The following is a 16,267-nucleotide window of genomic DNA, read 5'->3' as shown; positions in this document are numbered from 1 at the left end:
CAAAGAATATGGAGTATTGCCAGGAATTTGACCTCGATTTTTCCGACAGTACCGGCAGCGAGATTCGATAAGATGAAAGATGGATAAATTGATTGCAACTTTGATATCGAACCGTAATATATGTTGGACACAACGCGACGAGTAACGATCTAAAGAATCAATGATCTTGTTGCACTATTGGATATAAAAAGTGTAATATATATTTGTCTAATCATTTATTTATTTTTCTGCGTGGATTTGCAATCTCCACCGATGTAATCTCTCGTTATAATCCAGGGTGAAATTTATATTCGCACACGAATCATGTCAGATACGCATACGCGCCTATACATAGAATATGTTAAATTAAATGATCGTGAGAACTCAGAGAAAGGAAGAAAGGGAAGTGAATTTCTAAAATTCAATAATCTAACCGTGCCTCTAATCATTCTATTCAATGCTAATTGATGAATTCTTTTAACGATCAATCATGCGCATAAATATTGATACTTGTTTCTTAACACTTTGTTATATCAAGTGCGAATAAATGCCAGTTAAGATTTCGATTAGTTTCTTTTCTCGTTGAAATGCTTCGCCATCGCATAATAAAAATAATCAAATTTATAAATAAAGAATTTTATCTAACGTCACGTGATATACTGACAATAATACTAAACTTTCCACTCCGTATAGCCTCTGTTAGATTGCGTACACGCAGAAACCTGTTGCACATTGTATGGAAACAGGAAGAGAGATAGTTCCATTTCCATCCGTGATGCTTTCAGCTTTCAGTGCGCGTTTTATACGAATAATTCATGCTTTACGACATATATTGTAGATAGTATTTACGACTTGTTTATTGCAAGTGATGTATGCATTTTCGACAGCATTCTAATTTCATGACTAATTTATGGAATATTAAAGGCAGTATTTTATTATTAATAGTCGAATTCGGAAATGTAATTGTTAAGTGACTATTTAATTTAAAAAATTTAATTTTTACAAAATATGATAAAATGAAATGCTCTTGTATAGAGCGATAGTTTTTTAAGTTGTAAGAAACATTTTTCGCGATTGAAAAAAAGTCGTAAATTATTAATGACAAAATTTTATAAATAGGCTCGTATATTGTAAACGCAAAATTCGAAATTATAAGCCAACTAAACGAGCAATTATTTGGATGGAGATGAAAATAAAAATTAACAAATAATTATAAATATTATGTTAATCATGAGATTTAAACTATTAATGACACTTGATTATTATCTTTCCATTGCAATATTTCGATTTATTCCTTCCTCTACACGATAAACAATAATTTTAGCCAAAATATAAGATTTCGCCCACAATGACGCTCAATGTTGATCGAAATGCGTATTGATCTTACGAATATTAGAAAAAAAAAAAAAAAAAAAAAAAACAAACAAGAAATTTTGTTCAAAGGTAACAATATTTTAAGCATTCGCCAAATATGTCAAATATATACATTCGTTGCAGAAGAAGACAATACCTCGAGCAACTATGGGGTCGACCTGGCGGACGAAGACACAAAAGCGGGTGACGATCGCGCCAAATTCCCATATGGCCTACATTCTTTACCGTTGTCGTAGCTTTAGCGTTTTCGTACTTTGAGAAACGACGTTCATTAGCGATAGATGACAGCAATGATCCTACAATCTAGAAATCTAACAGGTGCTCATCCCTCACGAAGGCCACGGGAAGTGGCGGGACCGTGAGTTTGAAGATCGACATCGATGCGCGATGCGTTCGTTCTTCGGTTTCTGACAGACAGATTATAGAGTCTATACGCGAGGCTCAAATCGGAATGGAGAAAAAGTTCTAACGAAACGCGAAACGTCGCGTATTTTAGTTGCTTTATTTAAAAGCAAAGGAAAAGAGAGAGAGAGAGAGAGAAGAGAGAAATCATATCAAAATACATTTCGATGAAAACATATCTTATTCAGGATTCTCGAAGAAATGCACGAGCAAAGGCTCGTTAGAAAAGCTCGTAAGAATCGTGTTACGTAAAAGGCGCATTTACTCTAACTCCCTACAGTCTCTTAAGATCATGCGTTTACTGATCTTTTGATAAAAGAAATATGGTGTAAATAGAAAGATCTCGCGTCATTCTGACTGAGAGGATTACTATATAGCGACGTCGTTCTTCCGTTCATTAACAGATCTGATTCTCTCGAGCTGACGGATATATGACGCATTCTTGTTAGATATATGTATATGTATATCTACCATGTAGTACTCATAACATAGAGAAGTTATATAGAATGAAAAATATAATACGAACGACCATGTAAAACGCGTGTGATAATATTCATAAGACGCCCGTTACGAGAGATACTTTCGAGAATTCGAAAAAATGAACAGCAATCTTTTGCATATTAATAGTAGCGCGATACTAAAATTTTTATCAAGGTAAATTCGCACACGTTTCATGTGGATGTATAAGAAAGATATCATTAAATCAATAATAGAAACGTATTTATATATTGATATATGATTTTGGAATCAAATATTTCTTCAATAAAAATTAAATATCTGTAATAATATAAACAGAATCTTTACGGTTATCCAAATAATGAAATGTAGATGTTTTTAAAATCATAGATATTATTAGAGGTTTTATTGTCAAAATATTTAGCGATAAAATATTAAAAGTGTTGCGATATATGATAATGGTATCAATTAAATCCTTATTGTAAAAAGAAAAAATAAGATTTTAAAATCATCAATAAATTCAATCCTATTAATGATCATTCAACATTTTACGAAATATATTCATCTATATGCCAGTAATAAATATCACAAACCAATAAATAAAAGTAACATTTTTCATCGATGAATATTTCGGTGAAATACAATAAGTCACCGGAAAAATGTAATTTTGATCTTACTATCATAAATTGAAAGAGAAGCAGATATATAATCGAAAAAATATAATATCTCACATCCCTTTATAATGTGATGCAATTTTATAATTGGTGCAATTATGTAATTTTTTCCTTTTTTTCGACTGACAATGAGATAAATGAGAACTGCGTCCTTATTCTAAAAGACGCACATTTATAATATTCTTTGACATCAAATTAGTCGATATATTTATACATATATATGTATGTAGGTAAAACTTTCGATCTCGAGAGTGCGATAACCGTTTATGTTTCAGCATCGTATTACGGCGTCGTAGCATTCGGAGAAAAATATAATTTATAATGAGATTGTAAGATTGTGTGGCGTATAGCGCGGCGATGTCTCCCAAAAGTAGCACATTAGATAGACGAGCAATTTGACGTTTAAGTCAGTATTTATTATTAATCGATTTTGCACGACGAGAGGTCGTTGACACGGCGAATGGACGATCGAAGATGATTACGTCATACAACTGTGACTTTGTCGATTTTTCAAAGAAACTTTGCGATTTTGGATATTGCATTAATTTCAATAATTACTTGTCCTTTTTATATTTAAAACAGTAATCAGATGACAGCGCAATGTTAGCATTAAAAACTTAACAAATTTTAATTTGTTTTAATTGATTTTAATTGTAGATATAGGAATATATAGATTTTGTCTGAAAAAACCTTTTTTATATATATATATATATATATATATATATATATATATTTCCTATCTATATAATAGGAATTTTTATCTTTAATTTAATAAATTTGATATTTAATTTTCCTGTCCCAATTGTTTAATTGTATCGATAGACAGTGTACATGCTATTATACGTTGTAGATTTTCATCTTGTTTTTTATTGACTTGCGCATCATCGATCGTCCAAATGCTTCCGTCCTAGCGTCAGTAGTATTCGTGTAATATTTGTACTTAATTTATTTTAGTTTTACGGACAAACGTTTCGTGCTCTATTTAATTGCGCACGATCAAGCAATTGTTTTAATCGAATGTATGATGTAAATTTATTGGGAATGAAAATCAAAGCGGTTGAGATCTCCAGTATTATTAAAACTCTGAATGATAAATGGACAATGAAAAAATAATAATATACTAATTATAAGAAAACAAATGATTAGAATGAAAAAGCAACAAAAACAATGTGAATCACTTCATTAACAATTAATCAAGACAGTCAATTTCAACGTTGTGCATTATTATTCATAGTCCATTTTCATTCCCAATTTGATAGTTGTCCATTATTTGGAGCAATATGTTGCACGAAGCAATCGCGGTAGTTGAAATCAGAGCTAAGAGTGTCGGCCGCGTGACCATCGTAATATAGCTAAATAATAAAAAAGTCAACGTGCCCTAGCCTAAAATAGTACGATTATGCGGCTGTTTATATGGCTAGAAATACGCGCTGCGAATCGCGTGTCGCGAGAGAGAGATTATGACATAATCTATATGCGTTGGAAGGCATAAAGCAATTATAAAGCGTATAAACTCAAGACTTCGTATTTACGAGAGATTTCTCACAAGAAGAATAACCTATTATTTTTAATGTCTAAGTTTCAAAATGCTTTATCTAGGCAATAACAAATTAATTAACTTATAAATAGATGAATAAATATATAAATATATATAAATATATGAATTTATATATATATGTATGTATGTATGTATGTATGTATGTATGTATGTATGTATGTATGTATGTATGTATGTATGTATATATACATATATATTATATATATAGGCTGTCACTGAAAAGTCCAGCCAAACCTTGGAGAGAAAGCACATTTCTTATATAAAAAAGATGAAAATATTTTATTTTACGATTATATAGAGGCTTGGGAAACGCTCTCTTTTTTTTTCCTAATTATTCCCGGAAACTTTTCAAATATCATTAAAATTGTAATAAAACATATATATTGCGAGGCCGTTTCTTTTTACAAAATATTTTTATCATTTTTATATAAGAAATGTAACTCCAAAGTTTATTCTTAGTCGGGCGTTCTAATAACACCTTGTATACGCATATACTTGTACAGGATATCCCGTCATTTTTTTACCTACACATTCATTGATCAATCTGGAATCTCTTTTTGAGTCGTAAAATTCTGTAATATAAAAATTCAATTTAATATTAATTTATAAAAATTTAATATTTTCTTTTTCTTAATCTATTTTTATCTTTAGAATTTTATTCCACAAAAATCGAATAAAATAAATCTAATATTAAATAATTTTTATAATCTCAACATTATCAATATATGTATTAACTTACAAAAAAATCGATCCTAGATTAATCAAAAAATTTGTAGAAAAATATAGTGGTAGTAATTGTCGGGCAACCTGTATAAAAATATATATGTATTTACAGAATTGTACAGGATGTTGGATAATAGGCGCATTCGTATGGTAAGCAAAACAATATTCCTTTTTAGAAATAAAATTAATTTTTTTCCATCAAAATTTATAATTAAAAAATAATTGTAAGTTTGTTACATTTAAACGTTAATATTAAGATTTTAATTAATTTAATTTATATTATATTTATTCTTAAAGTCAAATACTTATAGTTAAAGTTAAAAATATATAAAGTTGATGAAAAATTAACATTTTGTTTGCTTGTTAAGAGAAAGGCATACTTATAAAAATTATTTTTTTTTTTTAGTCGATTGCATTTCAAGAGTTATTTGCGAAAAACTTTTAATACAAATAATGCATTCTAGGTTTTTTAATGAGGAATATCGCTATGTCAACCAAATATTTCGTCTATTTCCAAACGTCCTATGTATACATATAAATCTTGTATATTTACATAGCTTTACATATTTATTAATTATGTATATATACATGATTTATATATATATATAAAATTCGCAACTGCTTTCAAGACTGTGGACACACATTATAAATGTATAAATGTTTAAATAAATTATTATAATGTGGTACTCAATTATAATACCATTATTTATAATTAATTATTTAAATATATTCTCCCAACGCATATATATTTGAATTCTATTTTTATATGTCGAAATTCATTATTTCAACTTGTTACTCGACAAATAATGTGCGATATTGAAGCAGCTTATCAGAGGAATTAAAAATCCACTTACCATATTCCATGATTATTGCGATGTGAATCCTACACCGAATCCCATTCTAAATGTGGATTTATCCTGAAAGAATATCAAAGAACAATTCATATCATAACTGCACGCAATGTTTAATGTATTAGATAAATATTCGTAATATGATTCATTCTCAATAATTTCATTAATATTTTTTTATTATTTATATTTAAAAAAAATTTAATTACTTCAAATATTTCATTAATATTATTTCAAAATTTTAATTATTTCAAATATTTCATTAATACTTACATCAATGATGCCTGCAGCTATCAGAGTTGCGCACAGTGGCCTTGAAATATGACGTCACACTTTTGCACTCCCGGCTACCGACGCGATATACCGTATTTTGTAGTTTTGTATAACACGACGAGTCGCCCGATACTTTTTTCGCCACTCCCGATATCACGCGGTTATTTGGAGACGATACTTTTTTTATTCTTCATAATTTCAAATCATAACTTTATGACACGGAGATAAGTGAATCTTATGACCGCGTAATATCGTTATATTACTGCAATATCCTACCAATGCCGTAATATAATTATGAATACAGCGATCACAGAGTTAATCACACGCTCAACTAATTAACGTCCCTTCGATATTCACGATGCTCAATCGCAATTATATCAGATGAAACCTCCCGACGCCACAATAATCGCGCGCGCGAACCGGAAATGAAGGCGCGAAACGACGAAGCATCTCAACTTTCGACAGTTCCGTTCGCGCGGGAACACACCGCGGTCCGATTCCGATATTCCGTTTCAAACATGGCTGTGTGTAGTACGAATTATTTGAGCACTAATTTCGACTAAATACACGCACATATATATATATATATATATATATATATATCGAATATAGAACCCCAATAACACAATAACTTTCATCACTAATTATTAATACACGCGCTGCGATATTCATCAGTCAACTGACTTGTCACTGTTAACAGAGTATTATACAGATTGCGTAGATAATGCGTTCGCACAACCGGTACAACACGTACTGAATATCGCGGAGAATTCGAGCCTACCTTCGCGACGATCCCGACGATACTAAGGGCCCGAGTATCGTACAAAGATTGTCCTAGTTGTTTCCGACAGAATCGTAAACGTAAAAGTCAACGCGCAATTGCTTTTTGTTTACACTCGGCACGCAATTGCTTTTTGTTTACAGTATATCGATAAGCAAAGCGGCCGAACTCGTACGATGTCTACGCACAAGTTTTTTTTATCGTTAGGGCCTGAGCACAAAGATTGTCGTAGTCGTTTCCGACAGAATCGTAAACATAAGTCGGAGAAGTAAGTCAACGCACAATGATTTACGTATATAAGTCATCGTATTCATTTTAGGCCATGTATACAGCTATGAATACGGCCTACATTTACGTAAATCGTGCGTTGACTTACATCTCCGACTTACTTTACGATTCTGTGGGAAACGCCTACGACAATCTTTGTGCTCAGGCCTTAATGATAAAAAAAAACTGCGTATCACGCCGAGTGCGAACTCGGCCGCTTTGTTTATCGATATTGTAAACAAAGCGCAGTTGCGTGTCCAGCTCGCATGCTCGCTGTTAAGAATCTTGATTCATCACGATATTGAAGGAATGCGCATAGCGGTTCTTCGAAACAAATAGTTTAATAATACTATCTCGATTGTTGCGAAGCAGGTTAACCTGAATTTTTCTCGCGATTTTCGCCGTTATTGTACACGCGTTATTATTGAATCTATAATATTATCGAGAGCGACGAATCAATTATCCGATAAATACTGCGATGCGTTTGTCAATAACTAGTGATAACATTATTTTACGATAATTCGCGACGTACATACATACCTATCACGGCAGCCATGTTCAATTCGCGAACTACAAACTCGGAATGACGGAATCGAATCACGGCGTGAACCTAATGAGCGATTCACCCTGCGTCCAATGTACAACGTACGAGCCAATAGGAGAGCGTCTTTTCTAGGGATAAAAATGTCGGTTAGAATCCACATTTTCTATTGGATATCGAACGTGGTACGTCAGACATTCGACGTCATGTGAATCCTCCATAATGGAATCGAAAATTGAAATGTGATCCAATATCCAATTGCCGGGTCGCTTGTCGAAGTCGAAGAGGTTATGAGTGTTGTATTGCTTTTGATTAGCTTCGGTTATTAGATTTTCCGCATTCGTTTATACTCGGTTTTGTCTCTGTCAAAAACAACACAAAATGACAGAATAATATCTAAAATATATGTGTAAAATGTCTTTTAGATAACACGGCGATCTAATTTATGACAATCGCTGTAATTTATAGATTTATACGAAAAATAACCTCACTTGTACAATACAGAGAATTGATAAATACATCGAAATGCATTTAATATATTATACGACGATACTGATTTCCTTTTCAATATTGTGTTGTACGTGGGAGGTATGTATTTCTTTTATTGAATTAACAGAATTTGATTTATCCTCTCTCTCTTTTGGATGACATTATTTATTTAATTTGTAGATACCAGAAAACTTTGCAAAAACTGAACATTCCAACAATTGGGCAGTTTTGGTCGATACATCACGTTTTTGGTTCAACTATAGACACGTCGCAAATGTTTTATCTATTTATCGAAGTGTTAAACGCTTGGGAATACCAGATTCGCAAATCATTCTTATGATAGCCGATGATATGGCGTGTAATCCCAGAAATCCTAGACCAGCGACTGTTTTCAACAATATTAAACAACATATTAATGTTTATGGCGATGATGTAGAAGTTGATTATAGAGGTTACGAAGTAACGGTAGAAAATTTTGTAAGATTATTAACCGGTCGCTTAGCAGAGGAAACTCCAAGATCCAAGAAATTATTAACGGATGAAGGTTCAAATATCTTGATTTATTTAACTGGCCATGGTGGTAATGGATTCTTAAAGTTTCAAGATTCTGAAGAAATCACTAGTCAAGAGTTAGGAGATGCATTAGAACAGATGTGGCAGAAACGGAGATACCATGAAATTTTATTTGTGGTTGACACTTGTCAAGCGAGTTCAATGTACGAAAAGTTTTATTCCCCAAATATATTAGCAGTTGCTTCTAGCTTAGTTGGGGAAGATTCCCTTTCTGTAAGTAACAAGTTATATTGTAGTTATACACAATTGTATCAGAATAAGATCTATTTTAATCCATATATAATCATACTTGCAGCATCATGTGGATCCTGCCATTGGTGTTTACATTATAGATCGATACACCTATTACGCATTAAACTTTTTAGAAAAAGTGGAACCATCTAGTACTAAAACATTGGGTGAATTTGTAAGCATCTTGCTTTAACATTAGATTAAAATTTTTTTACTATATTGCTCTCTCTTTAAGGTTTACTATTTCTATTTATTTATTTATTTATTTTTTCAGTTGAAGGTGTGCCCAAGAGATTATTGTTTATCTACAGTAGGTGTAAGAAGAGATTTGTTTAGAAGAGATCCAGATAAAGTGCCAGTAACAGATTTCTTTGGATCTCTTAGACCTGTGGAACTTACAACAAATATAGTGAATGTTTTACCTGTTAAGTCTAATCATACAAGAATTCAAAAGCCAAAAGAAAAATGGAGTTATGTTGCACAATTCCCTGATGTAGCCCAATATGTATGAATGATAAGAATAGACAAAAACTTTTTGCTATAAATTTAATCATTTGATTTTACTTGGAGAAAAGGTATGTCTCTAATCCATATTATCAATTTATATGATTATTACAATAGAAAACTGCTATTTCTTACTATTTTCTGTACTTGGTATCTTTTTTCTTTTATCTTTAACAAGTATATATAATACTTATTTTGCTTTAGACAAGAATGCATCAAAGAATAGACTTGAGATATCTGATGACAATATTAAGATAATAGTAAGAAATAACAATACTATATATATATATATTTTATAGTTTCCATTATCTCTTCTTTCAACTAACAAGTAAAAATCGTCATTTTTTTCTTCTTTATCACTATTAATATGACTATATCTCTTTATCTTTTTTTTTCTTGCTCTATAAAAGTAGATCTTGGTCAGACGATTTCTTAATATATTATTTACAATCATGTTAATATTAAAATATAAATTTTTTTTACTATACATGTATAATTTATCTTGATATTATCATTTTTATCATTTTTGTCTACGAATAAGAAATCTGTAATTATAAATAACTAAATTGATATTCTAAAATTCTAAAGTAATAATCAAATAGATTATAGATATCTTCTTGGCCTAGGTCGATGAAATGACCTTATGATGAATCATATTTTGTGAAATTATCAGTCATGCTGTCATCAAATTGATATCTACTTTGAAAATAAAAAGCACGATTTGTCTATTTAGCATAATATAAAAGTAAACAATTCTGTGTATTGCGCTGTGAATGACGTAATGCGTTGCGCATTAATTTAGCAGGATTTTCCGTTTTATCGAGATAATTATATTTGCATATAAATATGAGCTTTCCGAGATTAAAGTATCAGTTCATGGCAAACATCAGTCTTATATGGTATACTTGTAGTACTTACATTAGTTTGTAGTTTTTTCAAAAAGTGTATCTGTATATGTGTACTTGAGACACGCATACACATATATATATACATATATCAGATAAATATTATCTATACATTCATTAAAGTGAGTGCATTTTTTTATATAGAGATCTTTTTATTCTTCTCAAATATTTCTATTCTGTAATACAAACTGCTAAATGAAATGATTAGAGTTGTGATTCTAACTGTTATTAAAATATGTTACAGATGTGGTGCATATTTTATTGTACCTTTTGGCTTCTGATATGTTCTGTGCAAACATATGCAAATCAAAAATTTATAGAAGTACACGAATTGAATTCTAAGGAGTTGTCACCTACAGATCAACTGGCTCCCATAGATCCTGCTTTACACGCTTTTCCAACAATTCCCCTCATGCCGAATTGTATAAAGGAAGGCTACTTGAGAGACCCATTTAACTGCGGCAAGTTTTATCGTTGTGAATACAATCGGGGCATACCAGTGACATACTATTGTCAACCGGGATTAATCTTCAACGCGGTTACAGAATCATGTGATCATCCGCAAAATGTGCAATGTTAATGTATAATGATAAAACTATTGCTCTTTTGATATTCTGCAACATATACCCTTGTAAGTAATAAGAATTTAATTTTAACATTTATTCTTTATTTGTCATGTTATACTTATTGTGTTGATCGTAAAATGTTTACTATATTAGAATAAATTTGTTCATGATTATATTTTTTACAATTACGATTAACATAGCGCGTTGCCATGATTATTATAATATACATATATAATATATTATGAAAATAATGTCTTTTCTTTTATATGCTTTTTTCAAACAACGCGATAAATTTTTTTCTTAGAAAAAAATATAAGGGCGAAATATTTATGAATTTAATGATTATATTTACACAAGTAATACACACACAAATCGTATACATATTTGTTTATTATATGGCGATGCCATATAATAGATAACAGCATTATTACATATACATGTTAGCATTCTTTATTATCATTAATTGCATCCGGGAACGAGATTTTTATAGTTGCAACTGTTGTTGGTTGTATCGAAGGCTAGTCCACCTGGGCAAGTAAATCTTTCTATTCTGTAAGCGCCGTTGACATCCACGCATTGGTAGAATACAGAACAGTCTTTTTCATCACGGACGAAACCAGCTTTTTTGCAAATACCGTTGGGAGAAGGAGTCGCTGGTTGTGTCGGTTGTGCAGTTGGCTTAGGCGTATTTGGTGCTTCTGTTGGCTTAGTTGGTTCTAATGGGACTCCTCCTCTCAGTTCGGCATTCAGTGTTTTCAGCAGAGGATACTTTTCACCGCAATTGCCATTGAAATCATCGGTCTCGATACTCCACAGCATCGCACCACCGAGATTTAAGGACTTGATGTAGTTTGTCTTTTCGGTAAGAGAACTGTGTGAAATAATTATATTATATATACACAGTATCATTACCATGAAGATTATACTCTGTTTAATACAACACATATCAGACTAATAAGTCGGAGAGAAATCCCGTTACTTATAGGAAAGTACATTATGAAAAATATCACCTAAAATAACGAAGAGATCACTTACATTATGTCATCATAGCCAATCCATTGATCGCCCTTGAAAGCGTATGGGACGCGATGCTCTGCTTGACGGACAATCGTCCATCCACCCTGTTTCAAGGACTCGCAAATCTCATTGTAACCGAGCATTCCAGCCTCACGAGTATAAGGACCGGCAGCACCAGGTCCCTTGGTAGGAGCTCCGAGGCCGTTCTGGTTATTGTTGGCGAGAGTGAACGCTCTACCATAGAATGGTACACCGAGGATCAACTTCTCAGCGGGGATACCACTGTCCAGCCAGTAGCGTACGGATGCGTCCTATGAGAAAAGGATATCTTTTTTTGAGATTGCTTATTCACGCTATCGATTTTAATATTTAATATAATTTATAATGTCTGATAAATTGGACAAAGAGGGATACTTACGACATTAAGTTTAAGCTCGTTTCCAGACTCGCCCTTGCGCGGATAAAGCGGAGCGTTGTGACCAGTTATTTTCTCCCAACCACCATGAAAATCGTATGTCATAACGTTGATGAAGTGCAAGTATTTGGACATCGCCGGGATATCATAGGACAGAGAGGCCGAAGGCTCAGCAGCGGCGACGGCAGCACTGAGAATAAGTCCGTGTTTATCGAATTCAGTTCTCAGTTCCCTAAGCAAACTTATGTAGTTCTGTACGTCCGCTGGTCTGCCACCACGCTGATTAGGATACTCCCAATCGAGGTCGAAACCATCGAAATTGTGTTTCTGACAGAATTCAACGACGTTCTTGACAAATCTTGCGCGAATAGTCGGATTGGCGACGACGTCGGAGTACTTGACAGATCCCTCGTTCCATCCACCGATGGCGATGAGCGTCTTAGTATTCGGACTCTGTTCTCGAAGCTTGTTGAATTTCCCAAAACCGTCTTTGCCCCAATTTTCAGCCAGATCATTCCATGCGTCTAAAACTACGATATCGCCTTGCGTGTTGATGCCGACGAAGGAATAGATCAGATGGGTGCAAAGTTGCGGTGGAATGTATGAGATGTCATATTTGCCACCCGGAGGTCGGTAGACGGACCAGCTACCGAAATAACATACGACCTTCTCTGCGGAATAAGAAAAGTGTTATCAATGAACATTGTGTGGAAAAAGAATCCAATTTTTTTTTAATTGATCTTACTTTCTGAATCGTCAGCCAAAGCCAAAGCAGCTAAAGCCGCGAAAATAAATATCCAACGATTCATCTGTAAATTAAACGTTATTTGGGTAAATTTGGGGTAAGAGAATTAATATTATTACATTTTTGAAATTTTAAGAATATTGTTATAAATGTGTGTATATTTAATATGGAATATCTATTATATATAATTATTTATATATAATAGTAATTTCGTATAATTGTGTGTGCCAAATTTTACTATTTAAAAATTGTCGATTTTATATCAGATAAATTGATCAATATACAATTGTTTTTACCTCGTAACCAGATACCAGAATCGATTCCTTCGATAGTACGTAGCAATCAAAATTTTTTTCGCCCACGCGATATATATATATATTCTATCAAAATTAATGCACAATTTTTCTCTGTTTGATTACGATTAATGTCAATACAATTCATTCATGCGCGCAAGAAAATGTATCTCCATTATTACCATCAAAAATTTTCGAAAACATACAGGTGCGACGTTATTATATATTTAATTTTGTTCAACACTTGATTCTACAAATCAATCCACAGATCTGACCTGAACATCTGTGCTGTTTATCAAGTGTAAGAATTTTGCATAAAAGTAATTATTGTTTCTATATATTTTTTTCTTTATATATTTTGCATCTTCCTACACATTTCTCTATATATTTTTTCTCTATGTAGATCTACTACAGCATTTTTGTATATATAAATAAGTTATTTGAATGCAATTTCTAAAATTCTAAAATAATAACATATTATAATAATTGATTAAAGCATATGTTATTTTTTTGTGGATGTTCAACATATAACGTTTGATAAACAAATAATGGAATGTTTTATTTGATTTATTTCAATCTCAGCAGAACTTATTTGACAACTATATTTACATTATGTATATTTAATTTCAAATCAAAAAGAAATGTTAGCATTATTTTTTTTATCGATTTCCACAATTGTTTGCTTTTAATATTAAAATCTATTTACATCGTTACAAAAACCTTTGGCACGCAAATATTCCACAAGTGCGAAACATTAATTATCGAATACCAAATTTTCACTTAATCATCTCACATCATCGAGCAATAATTCAATAAATTATTCACGAATGAATATGCAATTCGTAACATTTGCAACAATGTATAAAAATATCATGAAAAATATATGAAATAATTATAAACAGATATGTGTGACATTGATATTATATACATATATATATGCACGGCTGAATAAGAAGCAAAAATAGGTGCGTAATATAAATTATAAACTAAGGTTTAATTGAGATAATATAATAACATAATTTTTAAACATAAGATAAATTTTGAGAAGAATTCGATAATTATGTAAATTAAATATTTAATTATTAGAACATAAATTTTAGATTTGAAATTTAGATTTAAATATTTCAAATTTTGAATCTTTAATTTTAAATCAATAATTATTTAAATAAATAGTATAAATATATGAGATAAAAAAATTATATAGAAGCTAATTTACCTTTGATTACAAATTGCCAGACTGTCAAAGACTGTCCCACGACGCGGTCCTTCTTTTATCAGGTGTACTTTGATATCATTTTTAAATGATAGTATATCGATTGTGACAGATAATATTAATACGAGTATAATCGATTGTGACAGATAATATTAATACGGGTATAATCTATGCTCTGCACATACGCTTACATAGATTCATGTGCACGATCTTGATATAGTTATATCTTGAAGATTTATAATAGAGGAAACAAATAAACTCAATTACAAAAATTATATATATCATACTTTTTGATAGATTGTACAGGACAACACCCAATTTAATGACAAATCTATTCTTTGCTGCGTAATACTGATTAGAGTGAATTTTAAAATGCTTATCATTCTTAATCATCTTTCAAATGAATCATTCTAATAAACTCCCTTTTCACCCACTCAACTGTGGTGATAAGTAATGTTATTTATTTACACAATTTTTATCAAAAGATTAAATTTTTTAGAGCAAAGGCGCTTAACGAATGACAGCAATACATGATATAAACTTATTTTTATTTATTATTTATTGCGTCTTTTATTCTAATTTTTAATATAAAAATAATATTCAATAAACACAGTTAAAACTATATATGTGTATAATAATTTAATTTATTATATCTATATGTATATACATATTTATATAATAAATTAAAATTTTTTAGTTGCTTGTCGTTTATTATTTCTTCTTAATCCGAGTAATCGCAGTTTTCTCCAATACTGTTTTGTATTTGGATCTAATTCTTCTAAAGGAGGCGCAGGACCAGTTCTAAGAGTCCATAACCAATCAGGATACTCAGAATCTGGCTTTATTTTGACATCTTCTCCTCCTTCCTTGTGAAGATTTGTACCACACACATAAGTGAGGAGTCTGTTAACATCTGTTTCCACAGGTAATACTTTTTTCTCCGGTGCAGCTGACATTGTTTTCTTTGTCTTTTTCATTCCTGATTGGATTACTATAAAAAAAAAAATATTATTGTAAATTGTACATTTGTGTGTGTGTAATCTAAATATATTATGACATTATTATAACATTATGTATAATATTTGATACGATTATAACTAATTATAACAGAGTTGTAATTAATAAATTTTTATTGTCAACTTTTTTGAAACTTTGATGTAATAATTGTTTTACCTGGTTTAGCATAATCTTTAGTTTGTATTGTATATTGAATTGGTATTATAGAATTTTTTCGAAAACGAAAAAGCCGATAAACTGCGGAAAAATTCATTCTGAATAATAATATTTTTACTTTCTATATAGGTTAGATTAGAGCACGAAATTTTAGGAAGCGCCGAAAGCGCCATCTCTAGCTCTTTTTCCCCAACTATAAGATCGAGAAAAAGATGACAACATCAAATCGCAATTTTTAAAAATTCCCTAGAGAGTCATCGTCTAGTT

General features: G+C 31.3%; 4 protein-coding genes across 8 annotated transcripts in view; 2 read left to right on the top strand and 2 right to left on the bottom strand.

The window, feature by feature from the left end:
• LOC145938518 (follistatin-A-like) overlaps positions 1–5,899 on the top strand; it is a 29,019-nt gene extending 23,120 nt beyond the window's left edge. For all 4 annotated transcript variants that reach the window (XM_083042219.1, XM_083042220.1, XM_083042218.1 and 1 more), the window contains one exon: positions 1,477–5,899. In XM_083042219.1, coding sequence (XP_082898345.1) covers positions 1,477–1,589 — 113 coding nt within the window. In that variant the 3' untranslated portion in view covers positions 1,590–5,899. The remainder of the gene's footprint in view (positions 1–1,476) is intronic.
• A 2,262-nt stretch (positions 5,900–8,161) lies between these two features.
• On the top strand, positions 8,162–10,959 carry LOC145938195 (putative GPI-anchor transamidase). Its single transcript, XM_083041653.1, has 5 exons — positions 8,162–8,464; positions 8,546–9,151; positions 9,234–9,344; positions 9,444–9,744; positions 10,823–10,959. Exons 1-4 carry the CDS (start codon positions 8,402–8,404, stop codon positions 9,678–9,680), a joined length of 1,017 nt encoding a protein of 338 aa, XP_082897779.1. The 5' UTR covers positions 8,162–8,401; the 3' UTR covers positions 9,681–9,744; positions 10,823–10,959.
• A 509-nt stretch (positions 10,960–11,468) lies between these two features.
• Positions 11,469–15,082, bottom strand: LOC145938194 (chitinase-3-like protein 1). 2 transcript variants are annotated; one of them, XM_083041651.1, is made up of 5 exons: positions 14,831–15,082; positions 13,322–13,385; positions 12,580–13,247; positions 12,180–12,472; positions 11,469–12,015 (listed from the first exon to the last, which is right to left on the bottom strand). In XM_083041651.1, the coding sequence occupies exons 2-5, from the start codon at positions 13,383–13,385 to the stop codon at positions 11,604–11,606; spliced, it is 1,437 nt and encodes a 478-aa protein (XP_082897777.1). In that variant the 5' UTR covers positions 14,831–15,082; the 3' UTR covers positions 11,469–11,603. The 2 variants fall into 2 exon arrangements, with proteins under 2 accessions (XP_082897777.1, XP_082897778.1); XM_083041652.1 differs by lacking the exon at positions 14,831–15,082 and adding an exon at positions 13,618–13,729.
• Positions 15,083–15,358: 276 nt separating this feature from the next.
• Mrpl54 (mitochondrial ribosomal protein L54) lies at positions 15,359–16,198 on the bottom strand. The gene is made up of 2 exons (XM_083041654.1): positions 16,001–16,198; positions 15,359–15,818 (listed from the first exon to the last, which is right to left on the bottom strand). The coding sequence occupies exons 1-2, from the start codon at positions 16,095–16,097 to the stop codon at positions 15,511–15,513; spliced, it is 405 nt and encodes a 134-aa protein (XP_082897780.1). The 5' UTR covers positions 16,098–16,198; the 3' UTR covers positions 15,359–15,510.
• Between the last annotated feature and the right edge of the window lie 69 nt (positions 16,199–16,267).

Source organism: Prenolepis imparis, unplaced genomic scaffold (assembly GCF_030444845.1).
Source record: "Prenolepis imparis isolate NDT839.2.m4 unplaced genomic scaffold, iyPreImpa1.0 SCAF_7, whole genome shotgun sequence".
Classification (NCBI taxonomy): Eukaryota; Metazoa; Arthropoda; class Insecta; order Hymenoptera; family Formicidae; genus Prenolepis; species Prenolepis imparis.
This window is presented reverse-complemented; position numbering and strand designations above follow the sequence as displayed.

Bases quoted from the DNA above. Each gene is read 5' to 3' on its own strand.
- LOC145938195 (XM_083041653.1), top strand. From the start codon at position 8,402: ATGCATTTAATATATTATACGACGATACTGATTTCCTTTTCAATATTG. The intron at 9,152-9,233 runs GTAAGTAACAAG...TCATACTTGCAG, and splicing joins TTGGGGAAGATTCCCTTTCT to CATCATGTGGATCCTGCCAT. The intron at 9,345-9,443 runs GTAAGCATCTTG...TTATTTTTTCAG, and splicing joins CTAAAACATTGGGTGAATTT to TTGAAGGTGTGCCCAAGAGA.
- LOC145938194 (XM_083041651.1), bottom strand. From the start codon at position 13,385: ATGAATCGTTGGATATTTATTTTCGCGGCTTTAGCTGCTTTGGCTTTG. The intron at 13,248-13,321 runs GTAAGATCAATT...CTTATTCCGCAG, and splicing joins TTTGGCTGACGATTCAGAAA to AGAAGGTCGTATGTTATTTC. The intron at 12,473-12,579 runs GTAAGTATCCCT...CTTTTCTCATAG, and splicing joins ACGAGCTTAAACTTAATGTC to GACGCATCCGTACGCTACTG.
- Mrpl54 (XM_083041654.1), bottom strand. From the start codon at position 16,097: ATGAATTTTTCCGCAGTTTATCGGCTTTTTCGTTTTCGAAAAAATTCT. The intron at 15,819-16,000 runs GTAAAACAATTA...TTTTTTTTATAG, and splicing joins TAAAGATTATGCTAAACCAG to TAATCCAATCAGGAATGAAA.